Source organism: Parambassis ranga, chromosome 1 (assembly GCF_900634625.1).
Source record: "Parambassis ranga chromosome 1, fParRan2.1, whole genome shotgun sequence".
Lineage (NCBI taxonomy): Eukaryota > Metazoa > Chordata > Actinopteri > Ambassidae > Parambassis > Parambassis ranga.
Window position 1 is genome coordinate 22,033,896 of NC_041022.1, and position 21,995 is coordinate 22,055,890.

A 21,995-nucleotide genomic window follows, 5' to 3' on the forward strand; every position below is an offset into this window, starting at 1 on the left:
CATATCCATCAATAAAACAGATTTGTTCCCAACAATGTCATTCCAGCCCCCTTAGACTTTTTTTAGAGGTTTTGTGTGTCTGACAAAACTAAAAATATCCATTCATCTTCTATTAACCCAGTTTGTCACGTGGAACAACAAAAATATAAGGAACCAAATGGGAGATGAAACAGTCTGCTCTTTTTAGTGAGCCGATCCATAAGAACATCCTTTCTTTAAACAGAAAGGACTATAACTATACTCAGTAAATCTGTGGCGTTACAAAAACCTTCCAACGTCCTTTACTGCTGTTGGTCAGTAAGTGGCGCTAATGCGCAAAAGAGGTAGGCCATCTTTTCACACAGAAGAAGAAGGTCAGGCCCGCCTCTGTTTACTATCACGTCCTCAGACAACAAATAAATGGCTGCGGCAGCGCCTTAATCATTACTTAGAGCTAAAACTTGCTTTGGAAACATGAGTGGACGTGGCAAAGGAGGAAAAGGACTCGGTAAGGGAGGCGCCAAGCGTCACCGTAAAGTCCTCCGTGATAACATCCAGGGAATCACCAAGCCCGCTATCCGCCGCCTGGCTCGCCGTGGTGGAGTGAAGCGTATCTCTGGTCTGATCTACGAGGAGACCCGCGGTGTGTTGAAGGTCTTCCTGGAGAACGTGATCCGTGACGCCGTCACCTACACCGAGCACGCCAAGAGGAAGACTGTGACCGCCATGGATGTGGTGTATGCTCTGAAGAGGCAGGGACGCACTCTGTACGGCTTCGGCGGCTAAACTGTGACAGATCCAACAACACAAAACAAAAGGTCCTTTTAAGGACCACACACTCTGTCAACGAAGAGCTGAGTTCAAATATGGCTGTGTTATGTTTAGATTATTGTATACTCGTTATAACTGCGTAGTAAAACTTATTATTTGCATGTACATAACAAATTAAATAGTAAAAATGTAAGTAACATGCAGTGTGTGACGTTTCTTATTCTGGGATTGCTGAAATCAGTATAATAACGTAATTTACGTACACACCGTTTACTTTCTGACATGTTTACACAGTAACTGCAACATTGTTTATCTATTCATTTCTCTATGCACCTTACTATCAATAACTGCACATGTACCCTGCTGTTACCTCCTGACAGTTTTTGCACAATGATTCATTGTCTGCTCATCGACAGCTGATGTAGCACACATGCACATTTATATGTATATATATTTACCATTTACTTCCATAGTTTATATTTTGTGTACTTGTTTGCATCTTTATTTTGTCCTTCTTAAATCTTCATGACATTCAGTGTGAGCAGTAACGTAAGAATTTCATTGTACAGCGAAACCAGTTTTCTTACTGTGCACATGACAATAAACCTTTGAATCGTTGAATTTTGTTTGACATTAGCTCTAAAGTGACCATATAACAATTAGAACAATTCAATTCAACCTTAGGGAGCTTACACTTACTTACCTGAATTTGAGTTAAGTTGCAAGAAAGCGGGGCCACAACCCAGACTGGACATGATCATCATGAAAATTTATTAAAGTGAACATGAGAAGCGACACTTTTTAGAAAGTGTAGGTTAGACATGAACCAAGTGTTCTGAAGTCACTGAGGTTTCTTATATATGTGGTTATAACAGCTGCTTTAAAGACCATGGAAAGACAGCAGAGGTGAGAGGAGGAGGAAGAATCTGCTGCTCTCCTGTCAGTAACAGCATGTTTATAGAAAACACAACGCAGCACTTTCTACAAGATATAAGACAACTAGTGCAGCAGTGGCACAGTGTTGCAGGCACAGCCCGCCTTTTCTTTCCATGGACAGTGTGCGCGCAATAATTTTAACCGCTTCCATGCCGAGGTAACCTTTCACCCGTAATCAGCTGAGAAGCTCAGCCAATCACAGCCAGGGAACTGCACAGTGGTGTTTGTATGCAGCCTGTATAAGAGGAGTCGCTGTGAGCCATGAGAGCAATTCGTTGCTGAGAAGTACCGAAGAGTCAACATGCCTGAACCCGCCAAGTCTGCGCCCAAGAAGGGCTCCAAGAAAGCCGTGACCAAGACCGCCGGCAAAGGAGGCAAGAAGAAGAGAAAGACCAGGAAGGAGAGCTACGCCATCTACGTGTACAAAGTCTTGAAGCAGGTGCACCCTGATACCGGTATCTCCTCCAAGGCCATGAGCATCATGAACTCCTTTGTGAACGACATCTTTGAGCGCATCGCCTCCGAGGCCTCTCGTCTGGCTCACTACAACAAGCGCTCCACCATCACTTCCAGGGAGATCCAGACCGCCGTCAGGCTGCTGCTGCCCGGTGAGCTGGCTAAGCACGCCGTGTCTGAGGGCACCAAGGCCGTCACCAAGTACACCAGCTCCAAGTAAACAGCTGCTGCTTCAACAACAACCCAACGGCTCTTTTAAGAGCCACCCACTTCTTCCAAAGAGCGAATCTTTGCAGTTTTGTGTCGCAATTAGTAATTCTGCAATAACTTCATGTTAACAAACCTGATTTTAACAGTGAAACTGGAACGTGTAGCATAGCAGAAAATATAAAAAACATGGGGAACATTTTAGGTTGATTAGTAAAGCAGGGAAAAAAACCATTGTGCAATTAAGGTTAACAGCAGTTTTTAGTGCCTTGTTTTTTCTGTAGATGTTAGTGAATAAAAACCCATGAGTTGCTATTTTCAGTGTGTTTTGCATTATACATCATGAACTGATTCAAGCAAGACATTGTGTAACTGCTAGCTGAAATGATTGTCCACATGGTGGCACTAATGCCTTCTCACATTCACTTTTTTAAATATCACATTTTATTGCATTCTGTATATGATTTGTTATTGTTTACAGATGTTGGTTGTGTACAGTGTTAATTTTGTTGACGAATCATTTTCGTCATAGTTTTCGTTAACGACCTTTTTTTGCTGATAAAAATGACGATAACTAAATAAAAACTAACGCACGGTGCCAAAAACGAAGACGAAATGTATTGACACTTTCGTCAACGAATAAAAACGAGACGAAATTATTGATGGAGAAGAGATCCAATCAGAGCAGATTTTGTTTGTGGAAGGGAGGGACGAATCAGGAGACGGCGGCAGAGAGCCAATCAGAAGTGATCTCTCTGCGTAAGGATGTTACCCCGCGATGCTGGAAGAAGGTGTACTCATGCATGGTCACACAACACAGGAGAAGAACAGACACACGGACACGTTTGATGTCAAGACAAACAAGACGGTTTACAAACCGTGCGGAGCGACTATCAGCGGTAAAAACAAAACAAACCTGAAGCGACGTTTGCAGACGAGTCATCTTAACTTCCGTTCATACACGTGACAAAATCTATAAATCTATAAAAAGACACCGTTGCTGCTGTTCTAAGTTGTCACAAAAGTGTTTTGCTGTAGTTATGGAGTATTCATGAGGAAGGTCATGACTGACAGTGTATTCAGGGAGAGCAGCTCACTGTTCACTGTTCTTTTGTGAAAAGGTAATAGCAATTAAATAAAGAGGTGTTTGTTTCAAATTACACAAGTTAAAGCTGTGCCTGTTTTATTGCACAATCAAACCTTAATTATTTCATGAAAAAATATATATCAAAGAATTTTAGTCGACTAAATCCACGGCAGATTTAGTCGACTAAAATTCTTTGATATTTAGTCGACTAAAACTAGACTAAAAGTTCAAAAATGTTGATGACTAAAATGTGACTAAAATCAAATGACATTTTAGTCACAAGACTAAAATAAAAACTAAATCAGAAATTGGTTTGTATATTTGAATCTATATGTTAAGGAACTGTAAACCACTTCCAGGCATAGATTGAGTGTATTAGAGTCATCAGCAGAAGAAGCTGAGCAGCTCTGACCAGTGGTGGATTTTTACTGGGAGGGCCATTGTGAGGCCAGTGATCAAAGGGGCACACTAAAAAAATGGCAGCAATATTTAAGCATTAATATTTTTTATTTTACTTATTACAAATTACAGTTTATTTTGTACATTGAAAATATGCATTGATTGAAATAATGAGGTACATTTGTCAAAAATTATAAATTTGATGCAGTAGTGTAAGAAGATGCACAAGCCAGCCCTCAGGCCTCAACAGTTTTGTCACCATGACGATCTCTTGTTTGAAGTGTGTCCAAAATGTTACACAGAGCTAGAAATTAGCATGTCCATCGTGGGTCACTTAAATGTTGGAACACTCTGGTGTTGTCATACATTCCTCTTTGTAGAGACAGACATTTTGGGTGCACATATGAGCCAGATGTAAAAACATAAAGAACTCTGCTTCAGAGACACATTTTAAATAATGCAAAGGCAATTGCTTCTATGACCAATTCCTGCAATCGGATATCAACAAACACCGTAGAACTTATAAACATACATAACATACAAATACTAGCCTACATACAGATACATAACAGCAATAAAATCAGAAACTGATCTTGCATTTTGCACAGCAATGTTAAACTGTCCCTTTAGCATCCTTGGTTTCTATAGAAACGACCCAGAAGTTGTCTGCAGTTAGCATTCCTCTGTGTGTAACAAATATTAATTAATAAAAATATAGAACCAATATATAAACATTCACAAATAATATACATCACTTAATAAATACAACTGAGATAAATAAATACTTAAATAAATAAATAAATAAATAACAAACTAAACACTTAAACTGTAAATACAGCACAGTTGAGGCAGTGGGCACTCCAATGTATAAATCAAATCATATTTAACCAGCTGTTGGATCCTCCGCTGAACCCCTGAGTGCGTACACTGGTCTCATACTGGTAGCCCCGCCATAAGATTGGCATACACAAGTTTAATTTTGAAGTCTGCTCTAGACCATAGTTCCAGTAAGTGGACTTTTTCCCAATAAGGCCGGCTGCATCTAGACTCTGCAGATTCAAAATGATGAAAACTCTCCATGATGGCCCCATTGACTACCTGAGTATGAAAAAAATCTGTTCATTTTATAAAACGTCCTTTGTTTCATCTGTCATAATGTTAAAGACCTCACTGTTTCTATGATTTTGCACAAACCTCATTCTGTGTTATTTTACTTGTATACTCACTGTGGATGGAAAATAATCTTCTCTTAACAACTGGGTCATGTTCGGCAAATGTATTAAGACTTTCCCTTTGTTGGTGGATTCCTCAGACTGTCATGTCCTCACTGTGCAATGTTTTAAACAGCTGTAAGTATTAACACTTCTCCAATTGTCTTAATGTGCTCCTGATTTTCTTGTACTTCTTTACTGTGTTCTTTGTTGAGCGCATGTGTCAGTGCTGCATCGGGTTTAACGGAGCCTCATCAGAGCCATCATCAGTGTGTTTGATGCAGCCACAACAACGTGACTTTGTGACACAGTGACGGTCAGCAGATGTCTGTTTTTCCTCTGAGTCTCTGAACAAACATGTGTTTCAGCTGGAAAACAGCTTTTGATGGAGCTCTGATGCATCTGAGATCATTTATGAGAGGAAGAAGAGGGAAAAGGCGCTGCGCAGCGCGCGGACTCTCTGAGCTTTGGAGGCTCCAGCAACAAAGTGCAGCGATGATCAGAGCTGAACATGAGCTGGACATGAAGAGACACTGTCCGCTATCAGCTCCTCCACTGTCAGCCTGCAGCGCTGCCCCCACACTCAGTTTTACTCTTTTATCCACGCACAGAAAACACAAGTGGAAACATTCAGCCTGCACGGAGGAGGCAGGCTTGGATTGAGTCTCCACGGTTCTCATGATGTGTTCAAGTACCGCCTCCTGCTCCGACCGTGTCATTACTGTTTTCTGACTCGTTGCGTTGCGACTACAAACAGACGGAAAATGGCAGAAGTAGCTCCAGCTCCAGCCGCCGCTCCGGCCAAAGCTCCCAAGAAGAAGGCCTCCAAGCCGAAGAAGTCCGGCCCCAGCGTCGGCGAGCTCATCGTCAAAGCTGTGGCCGCTTCCAAGGAGCGGAGCGGCGTGTCTGCAGCCGCCCTCAAGAAGGCTCTGGCTGCCGGAGGATACGATGTGGAGAAGAACAAGTCCCGCGTCAAGATCGCCATCAAGAGCCTGGTGGCTAAAGGGACCCTGGTCCAGACCAAGGGGACCGGGGCCTCCGGCTCCTTCAAGATGAACAAGAAGGCTGAGCCCAAGGCCAAGAAGCCCGCAAAGAAACCCGCTCCCAAAGCCAAGAAGGCCGCAGCCGCCAAGAAACCCGCAGCGGCAAAGAAGCCCAAGAAGGTGGCAGCCAAGAAACCAGCAGCTGCTAAGAAGTCCCCCAAGAAGGCCAAGAAGCCCGCAGCGGCCAAGAAAGTGGCCAAGAGCCCCAAGAAGGCCGCCAAGAGCCCCAAGAAGGTGGCTCCCAAAAAGGCCCCCGCTGCCAAGAAGAAGGCCCCCGCAAAGAAGGCAGCCAAGCCCGCAGCTAAGCCCAAAGCCAAGAAGGCAGCACCCAAGAAGAAGTGAGCTGAGATCACTGCTAACACAAAGGCTCTTTTAAGAGCCACCACAACATCCACAGAGAGCTCATCCTTGTGTAAACACCATATTTAATTTACACAGTTTGTTTCAACAGTTGTTATTTTTGCATTTTATTGCAGGGTGTTGCATTTAGTGTGTAATCACTGCAACCTGCAGTAGAGTTGGGAGCTTCGACTCTTTTTACTGACTCGATTCAGTTACTCTCGATCTCTATTGTGAGTGTTTCATTTTTACAGCGGGTGGCGCCGTGTCCCTCTGTAGTATAGTGCCGCGCATTGATATAGGTCGGCGACGTGCATTAGGTGTGACACGTTGAGCGTTGTGTGTTGCTATGGTGACTGGAAGTCTTGCCGGGACTTGAATAAAAAGAACTGAAGAAGCTGTGGCCGCGGTTCTCAAACACTAAATACTGAAGACAACGTGGTTTGCTTCAGCGGACAAAGTATAACACACAACTACCACAAGCAATTCAAAGCATGTGAAAACATAAGAGAGCAAATACACACCACAATAAAGTGACTTCTGTCCTGCAGCCTCCCTGCCAGTGCTTAACAGCGCCACACAGTGACTAGCTGTCACGTGACAACAGTGGCGGTTCTACCTTGAATTACTCCCCGGGCGAGACCCCCCATGAGGCCCCCCCCCCCCCCCAAAAAAAAAAAAAAAATAGGTCATTAAATAAGGGGGAGGGCTGCAATCCAATTCAATTCAGTTTTACTAATATAGCGCGTTTTACAATCAGAAATTGTCTCAAACCGCTTCACAGAGACTCAGAGCCTGAACCCCTTTAAGAGCCACAGTGTCAGGAAAAACTCCTTTTTAACAGGAAGAAACCTTGAGTAGGATCTGGCTCATAAGGAAGAACCTTACTGCTGCCAGTCGGCCGGGTGGAAGAGGGGAAGAAGAGGGAGACAGGACAGAGGATGAAGGAGAGAGAGGAACAAACATTACAGAAAACAAACATGACAGGTTGCAAAATGGATAATATGATGATAAATGGTATCAAAAATAAATTCCCCATTGTCTATATTTTTTTTAATTAAACATATGGCATGTAAACTAGAGCACTACAATTGTACTGGATCACAAAACAAAAATATTTCATTTTATACATAAATATAATTCTTTGTTAGCAATGATAGTGCTTTCAGATTTCAGTAAGCAGCATAAAAGGTTGGAATGTGTACACACTTTGGGCAACTAGTGATTTTGACTGTTTAACTGTGTGATGGTGCAGACTGTGGGCATCGAGTGAAGATAAGATAAGATGCTCCTCGGTCGTCTCAGTCTACCGCTGAATGTGCTTCTGTAAGAGAGGCTGAATGGATGATAAATATGGAGGATGAAAAACAATCACTCCCACTTTTTACCCTGTATTTAACTCATAACCCAGCTGACAGTGAGCAGTATTCTTACTTTAGTTTACCGTTAATCAGCCTGTCATTGATCATCAAACTTTCAGTCCAGCATCAGGCTACAGTCCTCTGTCTCTCTGCCTGCAGCTCTGCTGTCTATCCGGTTTGGCCCCAAAACTTCTGTGTTGTTTAATGATCTTAACAGTGAGACCTCTCACTCCTTCGATCATTCACGCTGCTATACACAAACACGCAGTGACGCACGCTATCAGGACAGAGTGAGACCTCCCTCCTTCACTCCCCGTCCGGTCCGTTTGGAGACCCAGAGGTGAGCTGTCCCCCGCGCCCCCTCCCCTCCTCTCACAGCTTCTGTACAGCAGCTTCTCAGCATCAGGGGCACCTGCAGCTGCAGGGGGCGCTAATTTGCCAATTCGCCACACAGTGATCTATAATATACAGATCGCGGCGCAGATGATATATTTTCCAACTGTGTGATGCCGCCCCATGTGTGATGCCGCCCCAGGTGACCGCCCGGTCTGCCCGTGTCTAAAACCGCCACTGCGTGACAAATGAACAAGAGTGTACTGCTTCCCACACAGCTGAAGGCGAAGCAGGATATAGTCCATAGTGATGGGCTGTTTAAAGAAAGGAGGTTCTTATGGTTCGGCTCACTAAAAAGAGCAGGCTCTTTTGGCTCCCATTTGGTTCCTTATATTTTTGTTGTTCAACGTGACAAAGTGGGTTAATTTCTATTACTTCTTAAAGTTTGATCACTTTTGCATTTTGTCAGTGCTCTCAGCCCTAGAGGTAGCATGAGGCAGTGTCTACAACCCACAGAAGCTGCTCAGGTAGTGCAGCTCATCCAGGATGGCACATCAATGAGAGCTGAGGCCCGACGTCCACAAGTGGGGCTTGTTCTTATATGGTTCCAAATCCAGACCTCCATGGGTTAATAATTTTGATGATATTGATCATTTTTATGTTATTTTGTTCTCAACTTATTCCAATATGTAATGAATGAAGATTCATTCAATGAAGACTCCCTTCCATATTCTTTTGATCAGTGTATTAAGTTCACCAAGCATCTTAACACTTAGATTTAACAATTATATTCAGATGGAAAAAAAAGATTCGATTTGGATTTAATATTTAAGTGTGTATCTAACAAGATTTGTTTGAATATTCAATATATCAGAGTATCAACTGCTGAATGTACTCACACCGTTTAAGGGGAAATGAAACCTGGCTCTCATCTTTGGTACAGTCCACCATGAGTGAAACCTTGAACGCTTTACAACCTGCCATAAAACAAGATTGCTGGGAAGGAGGGTGAGGTAAACCACACACACTTCTTAACTCAGGTGATCAGATCACTGTTGGTTTTCAGGCTTACAACTGAACCAATATGGACACCGGTGGTGAGATCTGGACTTGTTTTGTTCTTGTATGCATTTGTGTCTGTTTCGGTACTGGAAGTCCAATAGGTGAGTAAAAAATGGACCCATGTGGAACAGATTTTATTTCAAACCATAAACTGGGAGGAACAGGGCTGTTAGATTTCAGCTACAGTTAAGGATTGTTTACAGAAATCCAGAAATCGTTTTGAAAATTGTCAGTAGACACATACAGGCACGTTTCTGTGTTCAAATCTGTTCTTGTAAATCATTTAATGATTTTACCCAAAATAGATATTATGGTTAGATCTGTGCTTAGACACACATTGTGTATCAGTCACACATTGTTCCAGCTGTGACCAAGCTGTTTTTAAACTTAACTCTCTAACAACAGAAGTGATTTTATGCCTTATTTTACCTGGTAATCAATACCCATATCACACCCCTAAGATTTAAGATTCAGCCTTTCAAAGTCCAGTGTGGATAACATGACACACTGTACAATAAAAAACAGCATTTATGCACTGATAAACAACCAAAGAGTCATGGCAACAACAGTCGTGGGCAACTCTCGAACAAAATGTACTGGCTATTGTAAGGCGGCCAAGGCCATGAATCTGCATCCAGTAGTAAGAGATTTAAGGGACATTTTTTTATGTATTGCACTTTTATTCCACTTTATTGTTTTAACCTTCAAATGAAAATATATGATGTGCCGCCGCTTTGGCAGCTGCTGATAAGCCAACACAATAATGCAGTTGTATATCATAATATAGTCTTAATAGAGTCATCTGAGTATATTTTGTTTTAGTTCCTGGTCTCTCAGTTAATGCAACACACCAAATGAAGACACTTATATTTAATATTGTGCAAACTTGACAAATAAATATTATCACAATTAATAATAAGAAATAATCTAGCAAATGTAGCACATGTAGCAATGTGCCTATCACAGAGAAGATCAGTCTGATGGCTTGAACTTTGGAAATGTTTCCGTCACTTTGTTGAGTCTGCCTGATGGTTCCCTTCTGGCTGAGCACCACTCTTCTGCTGTTGGACCAAATTCAACCATGCAACATTTAATTCCATTTTATTTGCATAGTGCTTTTTACAGCGAGACTACAGAAACACAGGGCCTTATACCAGGCAAGCTATCAAGGGATTACTTTTAGCCATCCTACTCTAATGTTTCTTCTGTATTGTGTCTGTTTCTTAAGGTACTTCAACCATAAATTGTGCTGGGGTGAGCGATTCTCTGCATGTGGGTGCAGTTGATGAAGGATACACAGGTAACGTCCCTTTAAACGTCTAATGATGAGTCATACCATTCCTATGTCCATCACCTGTGAGGTTTATTCTGTCCTCTTGACCCATGGTGCTACAGGGGATGTAGAGCTGGTGAGTGGTATTGAAGCAGGCAGCATAGTGAAGCTGGTGCCATACCTCTTTCCTGTCCACCTTGAATACCTGGAGCTGAGCTTCACACCCGGGGACACCAGCGCAACTGTTCACACCAAGAAGCCACTGGATGCAGATACGCTGGCGTCTGTGAGTTGCTGCAGATCTGTCTCACAGATGTTATATATTATGTATAATATCATTATGTTTATATTATTTTATGTGCAGCAGTTTGTCTGATTATACAAATAACATACTATGCTCCTGTTTTTTTTAGAGTGACAGCACCTTGTATTATTCTATCATGTGTGGTGGTGTTATTAAGGTGGGTACATTTTCCAAAGCTTCACTTAGTAAGCAGTAAAACTAGAAACAGAAATAAATGAAATGGTGTGTTTACTTTTACAGTACAACAATACTCGGACACTCAAAATCAACGATCTCAATGACAACAGTCCAATATTTGAAAAGACGCACTATGCCACCACTGTCTCTGAGGTGAATCTTTTAAATAGGGATGATACACAACATTGCTTTCAGAGGAACAGGGATGTGACTAAATTTAATGTGAGTGTTTCATTTAGTCTTGTCTTCTTTCAGACTCAAAGTGTGGACACAGAGGTTCTTCGAGTGAAAGCTGTGGATGCAGACAGCACTGCAGCAAACAACAGAGTGACATATTCCATGGTAATAACATGTGCCGTGTTTTAAAAAGCTGCAACAAATGTTACCGTTTATCCAAGTGCAGGCAGAAAAAGGTCAATCAGGGTTTTTAGTGTTTAGTGTATGAGTAATAATATTCTGTGTGAGTAGAACAGGCAGAACAGGCTGACTAACTCGTAGTCCTACTCTAAGGCCTATGCTGCTGGGGGACAGAAACATGATCCACTGAGCAGTTCCCCCACCTCCTCAACACCACCACCGTTTTGTGAAAGGTGCTATATAAATAAATAACATTGAAGTGAATTGATTTTGATGGACACGTTCTTTTGTTAGGAACCACCTTCAGAGGCCTTTGTTTTGATCAACTCAGGGGCTTTTATTTTGAAAAGACGTTTGAACTACAATCAAGTCAAAAAGTACAACTTCACAGTGACAGCCCAGGTAGGTGCAACATGTACTCACACAACATACCAGAACAGGAGAGGCACTGTGACTGTTGTAATGAGTGTGAGTGTGTGTGACTGCAGGATAACTGGGGGCTGAGTGACACGGCATCTGTGGTGATCGATGTGGAGGACTTTGACAACTTGAACCCCTTTTTCAGCCACAGTCTGTACCATGCCTTTATTCCAGAAAATCAGGTGAGTCTTTGTGCTTTCATTTTGACATGACTGAATCTGAATGATAGTGAGTGAGTTTTAAATTTTGTGTTTTGTAAATCAGGCCGGAGTTTTCCGCACCATTCAGCCAGAAGCAATAAAGGCTCAGGATGGGGACACTGGGATCAACATGACGTTAACTTACAGCATCACTAGTGGTAAATAATCATCTTTGAGAAGAAAACATGAACAATTTTTTAAATATATATACATAAATAGGCCTAAACCATGAAAAACCCGTTTGTATAGTGTCTCCAGAAAAGTATGAGAGAAACTTTGGCATTGACACCAGCAGTGGAGTTCTGTCTGTGGTGACCGCCATCGACAGAGAGGAGATGGACAGCAGCCTGATCTCTGTTTATATCAAGGTATCTTAATGATTCAGGAAGACTTCGGCAAATGTATTTTACTGAATTTCAGTGTCTGTGATCATAGTTTACCACATAAATACTCTGTCCCTCTCTGCAGGCAGCTCAAACAGACGACAGTCTGAAGACGGCTGTGGCTGTGGTGTCCGTCACTGTTGAGGATGTGAATGATAACGTTCCAGAGTTTGATCAGGCCAGCTACTCTGTAACACTTCTGGAAAACTCTCCTGTTGACACTGTTGTGTTTAAAACTGTGGTCACTGACCTGGACCAGGTAGACCGAGCTTAAAACTGCATGATGTTTAGTGAGAGTGCTGTCAGTAAGCCCCTCTCTCTCCTGTTAAGGTTACATAATTTCAGCGTATGCCTTCCTATCTGTGTATCTGTTGTGCAGGGAGGATTTGTGGGAACTCTGCAGATTGTCCCGGAATCTGCTCCTTTCTCAATCAGCTCTGATGGGACAGTCAGAGTGAAAAACTCCACAGCTCTGGACAGAGAGGCCACTGAAAAGATCACATTTCAGGTAAATCAGAAAATGTTATATTATTGTTACCCAGCAGACCCGGTCTTTACAATATGTTCGTCAGCCTCGTATGTTTTTCTTGTACTCTTTTACCTTTACTTCCTTGTTTGAGAGTGACAGAGCAGGAGCCAGTGTTTACTGGACCTACACTGCAACATGTACTGTTTTTTGTCTTTCCTTCTTGACTTAAAGATCGAAGCAAGGGAGAGAGATCCAGCCAACAATGCTGTGACCGCACAAGTCAGTGTGACTCTTCTGGATGAGAACGACAATAATCCCACATTCACCAGCAGTGTGTACGAGGGGAAAGTGTTTGCAAATCAGACTGTGGGAATGTTGCTAGTCCAGGTAATTTGTGGCTAGATTTTTAATAGATGTTTTCTTTAACATCATATATTACAATTTGTTTCAAATAATTTACTTTCTGTTTGTCAGCTACACAATTTAAAGGGAATGGGCACTGTTTAAGTTGTTATGACAGGCTTTCCATTTAAACTTGTGATCACTTCCAGTAGAAGCTTGTTCAGGATACGTTTTAAGGATCCTTTCTTTTAACCCTTTACTTCAGATTAGTTCAGATTCAGGACACACCCACCTGCCATATAAAACCTGGAGTTGTACACTTTAACAGATCTAGTGTGTGATTGCTAAAGTCTGCCATTACATAACCATTGTATCCCGGGATACTGTGTTTGTGTTTTGGTATGTGATCTGATGGACATTTGTAATATATAACTCAAAGGTGTTGGCAGAGGATCCTGATGATGGTGTCAATGGGCAGATCAAGTACACTATTGACTTCGGCAACAATGAAAGATACTTCTCAATGGATGAAAACACCGGAGAGATCTCACTGGCGGAGACCATCCCTCTACAGGAAAACAAGATTTTGGAGTTCCCTCTCTACATAACAGCCAGAGACGGTAGATTTGCTGTAATTCATGTGATTATTCATGTGATTATTTAGCCTGTTCGTTCAGTCCCACAGTCAATAATGTTCCACTTTCACAGAGTATTTGTTGGCTCTGTAACATCAATTACTTCACATTTAGCCATATTTTATGGATGTTTTAGTTCATAGAAACATTAGAGTGGCTAGTATGCTTCACAAAATAATTTGTTGTGGTGGTTTCCAACAGTATCTAAAAACCTGCGCCTACTAACTTTAATAACTGTTAAAACACCACAGATGTATTAGTTTAAAGAAAGCCGCTCATTACAGCCAAAAGGTTCCTCGCGTAAAAAGATGAGGACCACAGATGTCGTCTGACACTATAAAACCTAGTTTTCTTGAAGCACACTAAGACTGTTGGAAAGTTATCTAAATATCGGCACCAGAGTAAGCAGGCACTGACTGCAGCTGTATCACACTGTGTCATTGTCTATCCTTCCTTTCCTCCAGGGGGCAGCATATCCCGGTCGTCTTCAGCACAGGTGAACATTCGTGCCCCAGGTTCCTCAAAACCTCAGTTTTTACAAAAGATTTACACAGGCACTGTAAAGGAGGAGCAAGACCCCGGTGTTACCATTCTTAGGGTAAGTTTCTCTCATGTAATATGAAGTTTTATGACCAAGCCTCAGTGGTGATTCTACAAATCAGCTGACATTAAACACCGTCTACTCAATCATGTTAACATTCAGTCACATTCTGAATTTTTAGGTCGACTTCCTCGCTATACCTGCTGAGAGCCCTGTGACTCTACGAGTTGAGAAAGAATCTGACAACTTTGCAATCTCCTCCACTGGTGATTTAACCACAAAACAGAAGCTGGACTATGACGAGGCCCCACACCACTACTCTGTGGAAATCACCATCTCAGATGGTGTCAACACTGACCGAGCAGTTGTGGAGGTTGAAGTCACTGACGTCAATGATAACAGCCCTGTTTTTGCACCAAGTTCTGTCACAAAGTCTGTCCCTGAGGATGCAGAGCCAGGAACCAATGTGACGGTAGTTCAAGCTACAGACAAAGACAGTGGCTTCAACAAGGAGATCAGATACTCACTGAGAGGAGGAGAGGGAAAGTTCTCCATTGATCCTGTGTCTGGGATCGTCAGTGTGGCTGGAGCACTAGACAGGGAGACTGAGGCACAGTATAATCTACAGGTAGTGGCTGAAGACCAGGGTCGTCCAGCCAGGTCTGCCACAGCCACCCTGCTGGTCCATGTGTCTGACATCAATGACAATGGTCCAAAGTTCACTGAGGCTGGGTATCAGATTGAAGTCTTAGAAACAGAGGTGGTTGGAGCAAGCTTGCTCACTCTATTAGCTGTGGATCCTGATGAAGGTGCAAATGGGAGAGTGAGGTACAGCATCTTCCATCAAAGCCCCTCATCAGACCCAGCTACTTTTCAGTTGGAGGCTTCCAGTGGGATCCTGCAGCTGGCCCAGCTTTTGGACTACAGCGAGGTGAAGGAGTACACTCTGAAGGTTCAGGCCTTTGATGGTGGGGATCCCTATATGGTTGCAAACACCTCTGTTGTGGTGAAGGTGAAGGATGTGAACAACAGCCCACCTGAGTTCAGTACAGAAAGCTATGATGTGGCTGTCTCTGAGAACCTGGCAGGTGGTGCATCCATCCTGACCCTGGAGGTCACTGACAAGGATGAGGTGAGCTACATCAGCTGCTTCTTTTGTCACTGATGAAGGGCTGACGGTGAAACTGAGATATTTTTAAAACATTTCCTCTTCCTCAGGGTGGATTCTCCAATGGTTACTTCATCTATACCAGTGATACCTTTGACATCAACAAACAGGGTGTTGTCTCACTGAAGACAGGCGCCACTTTGGACAGAGAGACAAAGGACAATTACATACTACAGGTATGTTTGAACAGAATGATTCTACTTCCTGTTTTTGTATGTTCCATTTGTTCTTGCTGATTTAGTGTTGTTTTCTGTTTGTGTGTGTTCAGGTTGTGGCAGTGGATCATGTCACTGACGGTCTGAGATCCACAGCTCAGCTCAACATCACCGTCCTGGACTACAATGACAACGCTCCACAGTTCCCCAGCATCCCTGACCCCCTGCAGATCCCAGAGGGCCACTACTCGGAGGAAACTCCAAGAGAAGTCTTTGCCATTGTGCCCACTGACGCTGACCTCGGGCTCAATGGAGAAGTCACCGTCTCCCTCAGCTCTCCACACCCGCTCTTCAAATTCAGAGAGGTGAGGAACATAAATGATTCATTTAGCAATTTTGTCAATAGGCCTGATTGGAAAATTGATCCCAGACTGTCACAAATTGTCACTTTTGTCAACACAAATGCATGAATCGTCTAGGCCTTAGTGTACAGAATGTTGTTTTCATGTGTTGTATTGCAGGATGGGATGTTGCTCGCTGTTGGGGATTTGGATCGTGAGAGGAGGGACAGTTACGACCTGGTTGTTAGGGCTTCAGACAAAGGCACCCCACAGAGGCAGGTAAGAGATGCAGCTGGGAGGAGTGTAATGATGACTGGACTCTTCCAGACTATCACAATGTGTGTCTCATTACTGAAATTTACACAATCCAGAACACCACCACCATCAGAGTGAGCCTCATTGACGTCAACGATAACAGACCTGAGTTCAGCTCCAGCAGGTACGTCAGCAGCATCCTGCTGAAAGACGCAGAGAAAGGGAAGCTGCTGCTGACGATGTCCGCCACTGACCAAGACATCGGGAACAACGCGCTCATCACCTACAGGTCAGTTTGTGTCAACTCAGCAGCAGCTAAGACCCTGTCATGTCACACCAGTCTCATATAAGCTGCTATAACTTAAACTATTCCTGGACTGTTACATTATGCCAACTGCACTGACTTGCACCATTGCATCTTTTGCACTCTCATACCAGTCTCAATAAGCTGTTATAAGTTAAACCATTCCTGTTTATATTATGCCAACTGCACTGACTTGCACTATACATCTTTTGCACTCTTACTGCATTGTGCCTTCATTATGTGCCTTGTATTTTGTGTGTGCCTCATTGTAGGTACATTTTTTTACACTTTATATTTATCTTTAGTTTTTAGTTACATGTTATATGTTGCGGAGTGAAGAGTAACGCAATTTCGATTCTCTGTATGTTCAGCACATATAGCAGAGTTGACAATAAAGCTGACTTGACTTGACTTGACTTGACTTAACTTGACTCTAGCTCTGCAAATAATTAGCATTATGGTTTGATTACATAATGTCCTTGTTAACTGTATCTGTATTTTTTTTGTAGATTTTCTGAAGGAAGTTCTCCATATTTGGCCTTAAACAGTGAGAGTGGGGAAGTGACTTTGACCTCTGACCTTTCTGACATAACAGAAGACACCACTCTGCAGCTGACTGCCATGGCCAAAGACCATGGCCAGCCTCCTCTCAACTCCACAGGTCAGTGTGGTGGCATCTGGTGTCACCTTTTAAAGGGTAAACTATCAGTGTTAGCATGTTTTTATGGTTTCATGCAGCTGCTGTGGTGGTGAATCTGAGGGTTGTCAGTCTGGTGGAGAATGTGGCCTTCCAGAGCTCCTCTTACAACTTCAGCCTGCCTGAGAACCAGCCGGCGGGGGTGCTTGTGGGGAGGGTCTTTGCCTCAGCAGGAAGCAACATTTACAAAGTCACCTATGCACTGAAAACACACGCTGACCTGTTCTCTGTCGATGCCAATGGAGCTATCATGACCACAGCACAGCTGGACAGAGAAAAGCAGGAGTGGTACATCCTGGAGGTGGAGGCTGTGGACACACGGAGCCCCCCGACATCAGCAACAGCGGTGGTCCGTCCTGTAAAATGCAGCTTTTTTAACAATGACATTCTCTGACTGAAAAATGCATGCTACGCTTAAATGTATATGGTTAGCATGAGCTAATGGGTGGGGTCATTTGGCCACAGCAGGGTGGATGAACCTCCAGTCTTCATGTGGTATGAACAGGCTGATGTATTGTGACTGTTTTTTCTGTCTCAGGTCAGAGTTCAGGTGGAGGACGTGAATGAGCCTCCGCAGTTTCCCCCTGAGGTTTACAAAGCCTCTGTGTTCAGCATCGCCCCGTACAAAACCCCCATCATCTACGTCAAGGTGAACACATCCAGCTTCTATCACTTCCATGTATCAGGAAATATTGATACTATGTCGAGAATCTGTTGTATGATTATTGTCGCAGTTATCAAGGATAGGTGTGTACTTTGAACTGCTGTGTGGTTAATGTGTCAGTGAGCTGCTGTGAGATATGCAACATCATAAAGAAGCTGGAGGGAACAGATCCGTCCTATCAGAGGGGAGCCTATCAGCACTGAAAACATTTGAAATGACAAAGTTATGCAGTTTTAATGATTTTAATTTGAATGTGTTGCCATTGGGTTGCTCCTTTTGCTGACAGTCTAAGCACATTTAATTAAAAAAAAGAAAGCACATTATGTAACATTCATCTGTAGCCAAAGAAGAATGTTTCATTTGTTTTTCATTTTTTATTTTTTTACCATGGCCCCTCCAGGCTTCAGACCCGGATGTTGGAGAGGAGGGTCAGCTGGTCTACAGCCTGTCAGGAGGAAGTTCTCACTTTGACGTGGAGCTATCCTCAGGTCTGGTGTACGTGGTTTCAGCGGCAGGCCTGGCAGGACAGACAGCTGCAGTGGAGGTGAAAGCTACGGACCCCAGAGGACTGTCTGCTACAGCCAGGGTGGAGGTGGGAGGCAAACCAAAATGAGACATGTGCATGCTAAATAACACTAAGACATTCAGGTTTCAGGTAGTTCTGCAAATGTATCCACTCAGGATGCAAAATCTACTGAGCAGTGAACAGATTAACATGGAACGATCTCTTCTCTGCCCCCAGGTGGCGGTTCAGGGAAGTGCAAGCAGCAGTAACCTGGTGATTATCTCACTTAATCGGCCTGCTAACACTGTGGAGAAAAAGGTTCCTGAGCTGGAGAAGTAAGACAATGATTACAATCATTTTCCGATTTATTTTACAAATGTATTTGCTATAATTTATGTTTGTATCCACTCAGGTCTTTGGGTAAAGCTCTGGGATGGACTGTGAACATCATCCAGGTGTCCAGTGCTAACGGAGGAACCCCCGAGTCCAGAATGCTGAGGGAGTCTGTCAGGACTTTGGTCAGCTTTGTTGCTGTGGATGGAGGGGAAGCTGTTTCCTCTGAGGAAGTCATAAAGTAAGAGTCCAGATGGTACTAATCATCTGTCCATCAATCGACCATTTCTTTGAAAGATATTTAAAGTTGTAACACATTTGATAAGTTAAGATTTTTTAATGCTTAAGTACCTAACCAGTTCCTTGAGTTGAATCAAACACCGTCTGTCTGATCCACCAGGAGACTGCAGAGCCAGTCAGCTGCTGTGATGGCAGAGCTAACCCTGGTGTTTGGTGAGGGGCTTCATTTTGACATTGAGACGAAGCCTGAGACGTCCTCCTCTGACCAGGCTGTGGTCATCGCTCTGGGTGTCCTTTTGGGTCTGAGCATGCTGGGATTGATTATCACTTCCACACTGATCATCAGGTGAGACTGGGCATCTGATGGGGTGGTGGAAGCTAACCTTCTAACTGTGATACAGTAAGGGTCGATGATTTTTTAAATTTGCCCACTAACAAAGAAATGATGAGTCTATAATTTCAATAGTAGGTTTATTTGAACAGCGAGAGACAAACAAAAACAAAAAAAATGTATTTTAATCAATCACAGAGGTCAGACTCTGACATGTGTGCTCTGCACACATGTCAGGGGGGATTTTGTACCATTCATCTTTGCAGATCCTCTCCAAGTCATTAATGTTTTGTGGGTAATGTTTGTCAACTCGAACCTTCACAGATTTTCTATTGGATTAAGGTCTGGGGACTAACTAGGCCATTCCAAAACCTTAATATGCTTCTTCTTGATCAATCCTTTGTTGCCTTGGCTGTGTGTTTTGAATCATTGTCGTGCTGGAATACCCACCCACCGCCCAGGTTAATGCCCTGCCTGAGGAAAGGAGGTTCTCACTTGATGGTACATAACCCCATCCACCCTCCCTGTGATGCAGTGCAGTACACCCAATGCATAATGTTTCCACCTCCATGTTTAATAGTGGGGATGGTGTTCTTGGAGTCATAAGCAGCATTCCTCCTCCAAACAAGTTGAATTGAGTTGATGCCAAAGAGCTGGATTTTGGTCTCATCTGACCACAACACTTTCAGCCAGTCCTCCTCTGAATCATTCAGATGTTCAGTGGCAAACTTCAGTACATGTGCTTTCTTGAGCAGAGCATGTTCCCAACTGTTTTCTTGGCGACTGTGGTCCCAGCTGCCTTGAGATCATTGACAGGTTCCTCCCGAGTATTTATTCTCATTATCACTGAAACTCCAAGAGGTGAGATCTTGCATGGAGCTGCAGACTGAGGGAGGCAGTTATTTTATATTTCTTCCATTTGTGAATATTATATATGCACCAGCTGTTGTCACCTTCCCACCCAGCTGCTTGGTGATGGTCTTTAGTCCATTCCAGCCTTGTGTAGGTCCACAGTCCTGTCCCTGACAACCTTGGAAAGCTCTTTGGTCTTGGCCAGGACAGTGGACAGGAGTCTTTTATACAGGTAAGGAGCTGAGAGGGCTCCCAGTGTCAGCCCCTTACCTGTATAACATACACCTGGGAATCTGGCTGATTGATGGAGGATCAACTTTCTTCATTCATGAAAATGTGAATTGATGTATAACCTTTTAAAAATATAGAATGATCAATTCTGTGTTATTGGGCAAACTTCAAATCACTTTTTCCCTAACTGTAATCATGTGTTTGTGCTGCCAGGTTCAAGAGGAAGGATACCCAGGACTCTGACCGGATGAGCTTAGACTTTGGCATTAACTTTGGCAAAGACATTCAGCTTTCTGTTTGAAGTCTGCAGAACAACAACAGAAAAAATACACATTTAAATATAATTCTGTGATAAAAGATGTTTATCAGGAACAGCACCACAGACTGTTCTTGTCATTTTTCAACATTCTTCAAGCAGATGGAAACAACCACCACCTATGAAAACCACTACAAAAAGCTCATGTGTTGTTGCTCCTCAAATTATTTATTCTTCTAAAAGTGAAATTTAATAAATTCTTCTTGAGTGATGGTTTTGGGTTAATAATAATAATAATGAGTTCACGTGCTGCTTGTCATACATGTGTAACAGCAGCCACAATACAAACTTAACTGGGGTGTGTATTTATTACCTAAAAGCAGGTCCATGTACCTCAGTACTGTGTACATATGCAGCAGCACTGTTATGAAAAAGCCATTTTTAAATGAACATGTTTGAGCTCTGTCACATGACGCCCTCTGGTGTCACATCAGTGTTGTTTTTGTTCTCTAATAGTGTTTTCAACTGTTCCTCTTGTTTAGTCTTGGTGGCTTTATGGTAGTGACCTGTGGATTTATTATATATATATATATATATATATATATAAGATATAATACATATAATATATAATAAAAAAGCTGGAAAAAATATGAGCCTGTTTGAGAGACACCTGGTTATTCCCATTTCTTCTTTCCCCCCACGTCCCAGATGCTTTAGTTAAGACACTCAGGTGGACAAAGAAGTTCAGCAAGGTGTGATTTAATTTTTCCTCACATCGGATAAGCTGTGAAGTTGATGTCAATGAGCCGAGGCATAAAATTACCACACGTTTACCATTCAGAATATTAGCATGTAGGAAAATCAAATCACTCTAAGCTGCTTCTACTGAGTGACACTGTACTGAGACTCTCAGCAGGCTTAGTACAAAACACAACTGAACCAATATGGACACCGGTGGTGAGATCTGGACTTGTTTTGTTCTTGTATCCATTTGTGTCTGTTTTGTTACTGGAAGTCCAATAGGTGAGTAAAAAAATGGACCCATGTGGAACAGATTTTATTTCAAACCATAAACTGGGAGGAACAGGTTGTGTTAGAGTTCAGCTACAATTATTTTTTATTTTATTTTTTTATTTTTTTATTTTAGATACTGTATTAATCCCAGAGGGAAATTCGTTACGGCTGCTGCACAAGCAGTGTCATACAATGACTAGCAAGGCGCGCCACAGGCTAGGGTGAAGTGTCTTGCCCAAGAACACACAACAGTGACTAGGGGAGGAGTTGGGATCAAACCACCAACCTTCCGGTTATTGGGCAACCCTGCTATCCCACTGCGCCACTGTTGCCCCAATTAAGGATTGTTTACAGAAATCCAGAA

The 21,995-nt window shown here is 42.8% G+C and overlaps 4 protein-coding genes across 4 annotated transcripts; all 4 read left to right on the forward strand.

Annotated features, from left to right (window-relative positions):
- The first annotated feature begins 381 nt into the window (after positions 1 to 381).
- On the forward strand, positions 382 to 947 carry LOC114440465 (histone H4). Its single transcript, XM_028412923.1, has one exon. The coding sequence runs from the start codon at positions 454 to 456 to the stop codon at positions 763 to 765; it is 312 nt and encodes a 103-aa protein (XP_028268724.1). The 5' UTR covers positions 382 to 453; the 3' UTR covers positions 766 to 947.
- Positions 948 to 1,971: 1,024 nt separating this feature from the next.
- On the forward strand, positions 1,972 to 2,411 carry LOC114440321 (histone H2B 1/2). The gene has a single exon (XM_028412719.1). It carries the CDS (start codon positions 1,988 to 1,990, stop codon positions 2,360 to 2,362), a length of 375 nt encoding a protein of 124 aa, XP_028268520.1. The 5' UTR covers positions 1,972 to 1,987; the 3' UTR covers positions 2,363 to 2,411.
- A 3,371-nt stretch (positions 2,412 to 5,782) lies between these two features.
- Positions 5,783 to 6,431, forward strand: LOC114439984 (histone H1-like). The gene has a single exon (XM_028412205.1). It carries the CDS (start codon positions 5,811 to 5,813, stop codon positions 6,429 to 6,431), a length of 621 nt encoding a protein of 206 aa, XP_028268006.1. The 5' UTR covers positions 5,783 to 5,810.
- A 2,726-nt stretch (positions 6,432 to 9,157) lies between these two features.
- LOC114438595 (protocadherin Fat 4-like) lies at positions 9,158 to 21,267 on the forward strand. Its single transcript, XM_028410073.1, has 28 exons — positions 9,158 to 9,285; positions 10,413 to 10,484; positions 10,580 to 10,743; positions 10,871 to 10,918; positions 11,002 to 11,091; positions 11,194 to 11,280; positions 11,590 to 11,697; positions 11,784 to 11,897; positions 11,980 to 12,073; positions 12,165 to 12,283; positions 12,384 to 12,557; positions 12,678 to 12,806; positions 12,999 to 13,154; positions 13,549 to 13,729; positions 14,209 to 14,342; positions 14,467 to 15,417; positions 15,504 to 15,629; positions 15,722 to 15,973; positions 16,130 to 16,228; positions 16,321 to 16,493; positions 17,018 to 17,169; positions 17,247 to 17,554; positions 17,744 to 17,854; positions 18,270 to 18,461; positions 18,612 to 18,709; positions 18,787 to 18,948; positions 19,108 to 19,293; positions 20,575 to 21,267. Exons 1-28 carry the CDS (start codon positions 9,207 to 9,209, stop codon positions 20,660 to 20,662), a joined length of 4,647 nt encoding a protein of 1,548 aa, XP_028265874.1. The 5' UTR covers positions 9,158 to 9,206; the 3' UTR covers positions 20,663 to 21,267.
- The last annotated feature ends 728 nt before the right edge of the window (positions 21,268 to 21,995 follow it).

Coding starts and splice junctions, on each gene's coding strand:
- LOC114439984 (XM_028412205.1), top strand. CDS start 5,811: ATGGCAGAAGTAGCTCCAGCTCCAGCCGCCGCTCCGGCCAAAGCTCCC.
- LOC114440465 (XM_028412923.1), top strand. CDS start 454: ATGAGTGGACGTGGCAAAGGAGGAAAAGGACTCGGTAAGGGAGGCGCC.
- LOC114438595 (XM_028410073.1), top strand. CDS start 9,207: ATGGACACCGGTGGTGAGATCTGGACTTGTTTTGTTCTTGTATGCATT. Junction 17,555..17,743: donor CGACATCAGCAACAGCGGTG/GTCCGTCCTGTA, acceptor TTTCTGTCTCAG/GTCAGAGTTCAGGTGGAGGA. Junction 17,855..18,269: donor CCCCCATCATCTACGTCAAG/GTGAACACATCC, acceptor TGGCCCCTCCAG/GCTTCAGACCCGGATGTTGG.
- LOC114440321 (XM_028412719.1), top strand. CDS start 1,988: ATGCCTGAACCCGCCAAGTCTGCGCCCAAGAAGGGCTCCAAGAAAGCC.